The following is an 8,943-nucleotide window of genomic DNA, read 5'->3' as shown; positions in this document are numbered from 1 at the left end:
GCTACTCTTTAGCATCTACGCATGTTAATAAGTCTGAAAAAGTAAGCTACGCACAGAACTTTCAGAGACAGCAAAATAATCACTTCTCCAACACATATAATCCGAGTTGGAGGAACCATCCAAATTTTTCTTAGTCTAATAATCAGGTACAAGAACAAAGGAAGCAATCAGAATAAACCACCAGAGCTTCACCAGCAACAACAGCAAAGTAGAAAGCCATCATTGGAATATTTACTAGCTCAATAAATTATTAAAATCGAGACCAAATTTCAGAACCAACAAGCCTCGATCAAGAATTTGGAACAACATGTTGGACAAATTGCAGTCACACTATCAGGTAGAGCTCAAGGAACATTGCCTAACAATACTGAAACAAATCCTAAGGAGCAGGTCAAAGCAATCACTACACGTAGTGGCGTCTAGTTACCAAAAATACATGTAAAGTGGCCAACAACTATCATAGAAAAGGTACCTACCATGGGCGAGAAGCAAGTCGATGAATTAGACAAAGCCACAGAAAATCAAGTTGAGTCATCAGATAGTCCACAGGTGAAGGCAACTGCTTTTGTCAAAGCATATGTTCCTTCGATCCCATTTCCACAGAGATTGCAAAAACATAAGCTCAATAAGCAATTCCAGAAATTTTTGGATGTGTTCAAAAAGTTGCACATTAACATACCATTTGCTACAACTTTAGCTCAAATGCCCAACTATGCCAAGCTCATGAAAGATATTCTCTCAAATAAGATGAAACTAGAGGACAATGAAACTGTCGTGCTTACTGAAGAGTGTAGCGTAATTCTCCAACATAAGTTACCGTCGAAGTTAAAAGATCCAGGGAGTTTTACTATTCCTTGTAACATTGGTAATTCATATATAGATAAAGCATTGTGTGATTTAGGAGTTAGTATTAATTTAATGTGTTTTTCTCTTTTCAGGAAACTAGGTTTGGAGGAAGCAAAATCGACAACTGTTTAACTGCAGTTGGCTGACAGGTCGATCAAGCACCCTAGAGGTATTTGTGAAGATATTTTGGTGAAGGTCGACAAGTTTATCTTCCCAACAGACTTCATTATTTCAGATATGGAGGAAGATAGGGGCGTTCTCCTCATATTGGGTCGCCCATTTTTTGCTACGAGAAGGGCTCTGATAGATGTGCAAAGGGGTCTGCTGTTATTGAGGTTAAATGAAGAAAACTGGCAGTCAACGTGTTTAGATCTTTCAAATTTCAGAGTGAACCAGATTCTTGTATATAAGATCCGCTTTAGACGTGTTTAGTGCATTCTCAGGATTTACCATCAGAAAAGGAGGAAGCAGAAGAATGTGCACATTATTTGGCAGTCATACCACCATTCTTCTAGCAACGACGTTGGGAGCTCGGTGAAAGATCCACACCACCTTTACCATCTATACAGCAATCTCCAACCCTTGAACTCAAACAGCTGCCCACTCATCTTCGCTATGTATACTTGGGGGAAAAGAATTCACTTCCAATAATTATCTCGAACAATCTTACAGAATAAGTGGAAGATCAGTTGCTAAGGGTACTTCAAGAACACAAGACAACAATACGATGGACTATATCGGATATAAAAGGGATCAGCCCTTCGCTTTGCATGCACAAGATATTGATGAAAGATGATTACAAAGCTTTAGTTGAGCATAAATGCAGGTTAAATCCGACTATGCAAGAAGTGGTAAGGAAAGAGGTATTAAAGCTTCTAGATGCATGGATCATCTACCCCATATCAGACAGACATTGGGCGAGTCCAGTACAGGTAGTGCCAAAAAAAGGAAAAATCACGGTGGTTCCAAATGAAAACAATGAGTTTATCCCGACACGCACAGTTACAGGTTGGAAGTTTGTATTGACTATCGCAAACTCAACAACGCCACAAGGAATGATCATTTTTCCCATCCTTTCATTGATCAGATGTTAGAGAGACTTACTGAACATGCTTACTACTGCTTCTTGGATGGTTATTCGGGGTACAATCAAATTCCTATAGCGCCAGATGATCAAGAGAAAATGACCTTTACATGCCCTTATGACATTTTTGCTAATAGGAGGATGCTCTTCGGTCTTTGCAACGCTCCTGCCACATTTCAGAGGTTAGCTCTAAAAGGAGTTCTTAGCCCTTCTTTAATCTGTCTCTGAGTCTAATTAATGCCCAACCAGCTTCTTTCCCAAAACTCCATCATAATGTCCTGTGGGGATATCACGATGCAGGGCATAGCATAGATGAAAGCGCTGATCATTTCATAAGACATATATCTTTCGAATTCGTATCTTTGGCTAAGGAAGTTAGTATGATGTCTATTTTCTCAGACATGGTGAAAAATATCATTGAAGTGTTTATGGATGATTTCTCAGTATTTGGAAAATTATTTAAAGAGTGCATTAAACATTTGCGAAAAGTGTTGCTTTTATAACTCGAGCTATTAAGCCTGTAAGGGTATTTTAAAACCTGGTGCCCTAAAGTAATCTGACTTGGAAGTCATCGGTCTAAAGCTCGTTATAGGGGTCATTTAAAAAGCAATCAGAGATGAAATTATCCTAAAAAAAATTTCTCTTCGAAGCCTTTTTTACTCAAGTTATTAAGTCTGTAAGGGTATTTGAAAATCTGGTGCCCTAAAGTCATCTGATTTGGGAGTCATCGGCCTAAAACCTGCTACATGGGTCATCTAGAAAGCTTAAGAGATAGTGCAAAAAAAAAAAAAAAAATAAATGCCTTGTAAGTCCCAACACATGTTCGATGGAATTTGACTTTCAATGAAGGATAATTAACCTAATTGAATCTTGACAGTCGAAACAATCAAATAATTTGAGAATTATTGTTCATTGATATGTTGACTTGCAACAAGTGACATCAACCTGAATTGGAGAGAGTGAGGATAGTAATGAGAAACTCAATCTTAGATCACACACTGGGAAAAGAGTGAAAAAGAATAAGTTTGGGGGTGGGTGAATTTTACAAGAGATGAAATGATATATTTGACCATAGAGGGATATATTACACGTCGATTTGCTTTGGAAAAATGGATATTAGTTTGGTATTATCACTTTGAAGCAGTTTGTAGATTTAAAGCCGTGATTTCAAATCCTGAGGAAAAAAGCTAAACTGTCCAAATAAATATTTTTCATGCTTGTGTGTTTGTTGATATTTAAGTTAAGTTTTGTTCCAGGACGAACAAAGGTTTAAATTTGGGGGTATTTGATAAGTGCAATTTGTGCACTTAATTAAGTCATATTTCTAAACTTTTACGTCGTCAAATTATTAATTTTTATCTAACTAGGTTAATGTTCATTTTGTTTTTAGTGATGGACTCATTTGAAGCATTTGGAAAAGGATGAAGGATTAATTGACTATTTGATGCAAAGTTTGGAGATAAAATTTTATACTTTGAAAGTTGAGGACTTGGGGGATTAGTTTCATACCAAAAAAAAAAAAAAAAAAAAAAAAAAAAAAAAAAATCATTTTGTTTTTAGTGATGGACTCATTTGAAGCATTTGGAAAAGGATGAAGGATTAATTGACTATTTGATGCAAAGTTTGGAGATAAAATTTTATACTTTGAAAGTTGAGGACTTGGGGGATTAGTTTTATACCAAAAAAAAAAAAAAAAAAATGACAACAATTGGGCTGGAAATATATATACATACATCCCATTTATAAGCTAAAAAAAAAAAAAAAAAACAGGAGCTGAATTCATATATCTTCTGGGAGAAAAGTTGACTGCTGTGAGAGAGAGAAGAGGGTTGCCTTGTATTTAATTGATACATATATATACCCACAGAAACACGAGGACAAGGGCAGCAGCTTGAGGGAGATTTTGGAGACAAAAATTGGGCTACCTGCTTTGGAGGAAGAGAAGAGAAACCGACTGCTGGGTTTTATTATATATAGACAAAAAGGCAGCTAGAAATTGGAGGAAAAACCACAAATTACAAGAGGGGGCTGTTGTTAGTATATATATACACACATACAAAAAAGGTGGCAGATTGGGCACTTTTGTTGGAGTCAACTAAGGGGCTGATTTTATATATACAACAAACACAAGGTGAAATTTGGAAGGAAAGGAACAGAAAACGGAAACTTTAATTGGAAAATTAATCATCTTCCCTTGATTCTCTGTGATCTCCTTCCTCTTTTATATGTTTAATTTCAACATTATGCTAGGTTAAATCTTTTCATGTATTGGATAGATGACAAAATTGTTTAATTTTTAGTTCTAATTCGAGACTTTGAGTTTTTTTGTTAAATCTTGCATTTTGATTCCATTAATATGCCTAGTTACATTGTTTTAATGCTTGCACACCATTAGAACAATAAGCTGCTTATTCATAGTATTGAAAAACTCACGATTGGTAGAACACTATTATTGGGATACACGGACAATAAATATTAGGAATAATATTTACAGCGTGTGCGATCATATGTGATAATCATAAATGTCAATGCATGTTTGTCATATGAATTCAGACTAGAAATAGGATCGCCTTGTGGCAACCATATGTTTATTATATCTAGGAAAAGAATAATAAATAAAAGTAGAGTTATCGATCGTCGCAATTGCATGAATTAGGATAATTATTACTGGTTGAGAATTATCACTAAGAATTGATCAATGGCGTCGGAAATCCAATATGTTCGCACATTTAATTTTTAAATCAACTTTCATTGTTTTCACAACTTTTAGTTTATAAACATTAATTGTTTACACATTGGGCCAAGACTGACGAGCTAGGCCATGAACTGTCGATAGCCGCTTCAAGGAGGGCCACTAGTGACCATGAAATGCTTTACCTGTCCCAACAATGGCTGTTACTGCTTCTTTCTATCCATCATAAGCTGGAATATATTTTCCCTTTCCATGGCTTCTATCTTTCCAACAACTAGGTGAAAAATGGTGGTTTTTGTGTTCCAAATTCCAGTAAGTGGAGAAGTGAACGGCTTACTTTTTTGCTCCCCCATTGACATCATTTTTCGATAGCTAATTTTTTGTTGTTTTCGTTGATTTTTCGATAGAGAATTTTCTATTTCAGTTTTGTTTGCTATAACCATTTTCATGGTTTCTTCAACCCTCAATCGGTAATAGCCATTTTTCATGGCGGAAAACAGGTTGAAAAATTCCTCTTTCAAGGAAAATATCCAGATGCAAATCTTGGCCCATATTTTTCTATAGCACTTTCCTTTTCTCAGCTAGCTTCTCTCTTTTCTAGGGGAAACTCATATATGATTTTCTTTCAATATTTTTTCTTTTCCTTTTTTTTTATTTTTTATTTTTATTTTTTGTTGTAGCTAGCTTACTGCATGAAAAACTCACTTTTTCGATGGCTTTTGAATGTGGTGAGAACATGGTTAATGTACCGTTTCACATAGACCGCCAATTTGTTGACTCTAAAAAATGTTGTCAACAGAATCCCTGCCACGTCCCCTCCACATGGATGTCACCTGCTTTCGGAACACCCTATTAGGAGGCAAAGATCGTCGATCGAGAAAAAGATCCAGTGATCGTTTGCACTCCGACGATCAAGTCAAGGGCCGGACAAAATATATATAGAGTGAGGGGATTTGACTAGGGTATTGAAATGTATCTTAAATGAAATGAAGCCACATATATATTCAAATTGGAGATGGGCCTCATTGCTAATGGGCTAAGTCAAATAGAAAGGCCCAATATGAAATATTTTATATGTATAACATAACATACAAAATGATGGTTAGAATAACATTTGATAAGTTAATCAAGTCTGTTAGCAAGTGAGAGAGTGACTGGTCATTAACATTTTGGTAAGCTTAGTGACATTTTTGAAAACATTCAATGATCGATGACAACTGAGAACATTCAAGAAATTCCAGCAGTTATTTAAAAACATTGAGAGAATTCAAATAATCTACCATTTGACAACCTCCTATATAGCTATTTTTAGAAAAATAAAAAAAAATTAATGCAACCGCCCACTAAGTTAATATCAATTAAATTGTAGCAACGGAAGACATTAGATGAAATTAAAATTAAACATGAAGGAAGAAGAGAAGGTTAATAGGGAAGATATGAACTTTAAACTTGATGCCTTATTGATAATAAGTCCCGACTATTTATAATAGTCTTACAGTTGCTGGGAATAATAAACTATGCTAAGAATTAGGAGAAAACAACAACCCACTTAAGTTAATATCAAAACTTCCTGGGTTTAAACCCCCCGGGGCACATCCCAACTGGCAAATGACGAAATTCTACAAGGCGGGTAGTTCAAAGGTTGCGAGTTCGATTCATAGGGTTTTTGGAAGGCAATGCTTTCTCCTGAAAGGCAGGATATTTTCTGGAAGGCAGGAGTTCCTTGGAAGATAAGGTGCATACATGGGTTTGACTCACTCGGCACTTTGGCAGTTCAGTTGGGGGCCTCTTAGACCCTGGCTAGTTTGGGGCACAACCCGCAGTTTACCTGGTCTGCGTGAAGAAGGGCTGGGTCATGAACCCCAAAATTAGTCGCTATAAGGTGGACACTTGGGTATCAAAAAAAAGGTTTTATGGAATGAACAAATAAAACTGACAACTAACTAAAATAATACATCCACATTTCCACTTCTAGTTTCCACTCCCAGCTCCCTCTATGTCTCCACTTAAATCTATGCAATAACAAGATTGTTTGTACGGTGGCACGTATCATTCCTCCTCCATTTAGAATCCTTGTCCACAAGGAAAAAAATTGAGTTAGTAAAGCGCTGCTCTCCTAGGTTACATCTTCCATCATAAATAATTGTGGACGTTCACACCAATGGCAGGGAACAAACTTCTCATCGCAATAGTAACACAACCCTTTTTCTCGACGTTCTCGTGCCTCTTGATTGGTCTTTCGTCGAAATGTTGTTGGAGTAGTACTGGAACTTGCATTTCTGTTATGATTTGGTGGAGGGCCTAATACACCAACTGTTGTTGGGGTTCACTTTTGGCACCACTGAAACTGGTTGGGAACGAAAGGGTTGACTAGATTTCTTTTGTAATTGATTTTTTTCCTTGATTAGCCAAGCAACTCCTATTGCATCCGTCAAAGTGCGGGGTTGTTTTATTTTTACATCAAGTCGGATGTCATCCTGTAGTCCTACAATGAAACAACCAACGAGAAAACTTTCAGGCAGACCATTAACTCGATGGGAAAGCTTTTCAAACTCTTCCTGGTAAGTTGCTACATTTGAGTTCTGTCTAAGATAGGCTAGAGCTTCCAACGGGTCCTCATAATCAGTCGAACCAAAACGTAGAAGGACAGCCTTAGTGAACTTATTTCACATAATTGGCCCATGAAATTTCATCAACCACCGATGCCACTAAAGGGCAATGCCCTCTAGATGGAAGGATGCTAGTCGAACTTGTTGGTCAAATGCAATATTTTGGAAATCAAAATATTGTTCTGCTTTGTAGATCCAGCCAGTCGGGTCCTCGCCATTGAACCTTGGGAAGGAAAGTTTGATGTTGACAATGGTTGTTGTTGCTGGTATTCAAATGGATAGCATTTGGTGAATAGGAGGATTCTCTTGGGGCAAATGGATTTACTGTAGGGTTATTAGTGTGCGTACTCTGGATGGCACGTAGAGATTGAAGCTCGGTTAACACTGTTTGTAGGACAGCATTAATTTGATCCAAGCTCGACTCATGTCGTGCTAAGATTTTGTTGAACTCATTGCGAATTCTACATTTGTTTAGCCATGAGTATCCATGGTCGGAACCACGCTCTGATACCAATGTTACATTAGAATTTAACAAAAGAAGAAGAGAAGGTTAATAGAGAAGATATGAACTATAAACTCGATACCTTATTGATAATAACTCCTTATTATTTGTAATAGTCTTACAGTGGCTAGGAATAATAAACTATGCTAAGAATAAGGAAAAACAACCCCCCACTAAGCTAATATCAAAACTTCATGGGTTTATTAAAGGAACAAATAAACCTGACAACTAACTAGACTAATACATCCACATTCCCCCCTCCCCCTTGGGGCATAACCCAGTGGTGAAAATGATAGGAGTGAGATAGTCTCAGCCTTACTGGCAGGCGCAGTGTGAGGGTTCGATTCTTGAGACATAGAATTAGGCTCTTTGTGAGCATCAATGTACGAGCAAGCTCTTATTCCCTGACCTACTGGAGCACATCTCGCTACTTACCTCCCTCACGATACTCTAGGGACGAGACGATGGGACCCTCAAAGTTGAAATTCAACCTTTAATACATCCACATTTTCACTTCCAGCTTCCACTCCCAGCTCTCTCCACGTCTCCACTTTAATCTGGTGCAGTAACAAGATTGTTTGCATGGTGGCACGTATTAGATACAAATTTGAAAATGATGCCATTCTCATGTTTCTGAAAATGGTATAGATCAGAAATTGATGTTAGGTTGTTGACTTTAAGGAATATGATGCCATTTTCTTTCTCAATTAAGATATTTGTAGAACTTCGTTGACAATCTTGGTGTTATCAAAATTAAGGCAATCGATTTAAAAAATAATTTTTAAAATGGATGAATGTGATACTATTAAGTATGAAATTGTCAAATAAGATTGTACAAGTAACACGATTCTTCCTATTTCCCTTTTTTCTTTTTCTCTTTTGCTTATTTATCTTCCTTACATTATTAACGCATTTAATACACAGTATAAGAGTAGGCATGATAAGATTAAAAAGGCAGTGCTGGCATTGACTATAGGCGGATAAGTGATTGCTAAAGGCCCTACTTTGGTGAGGGCCCAAATTTTTTATTTATTTATTTTACATGTATATATAAGGGTCTTATATTTGAAATTGGACTAAGGCCCTCAGAATCTTAGGGCCGACCTTGTAGAAAGGATAGAATTAAGGTGGGTTGTTGTAACGTGGAGTTTGGTGCTATGATGTGTTAAAACAAGGTATAAGTATTGAAAATTAAAAAAAAAAAAAAAAA

At 36.7% G+C, this 8,943-nt stretch overlaps 1 protein-coding gene across 1 annotated transcript; it reads left to right on the top strand.

The window, feature by feature from the left end:
• Window positions 1-477: 477 nt before the first annotated feature.
• Window positions 478-2,158, top strand: LOC111404799. The gene is made up of 4 exons (XM_023033554.1): window positions 478-903; window positions 985-1,181; window positions 1,673-1,778; window positions 1,934-2,158. Exons 1-4 carry the CDS (start codon window positions 478-480, stop codon window positions 2,156-2,158), a joined length of 954 nt encoding a protein of 317 aa, XP_022889322.1.
• Window positions 2,159-8,943: the final 6,785 nt, after the last annotated feature.

The sequence above is a fragment of the Olea europaea genome, chromosome 11 (assembly GCF_002742605.1).
Source record: "Olea europaea var. sylvestris chromosome 11, O_europaea_v1, whole genome shotgun sequence".
Taxonomy (NCBI): domain Eukaryota; kingdom Viridiplantae; phylum Streptophyta; class Magnoliopsida; order Lamiales; family Oleaceae; genus Olea; species Olea europaea.
The sequence above is the reverse complement of the archived record's forward strand: the minus strand, read 5'-3'. Positions and strand labels throughout refer to the sequence as shown.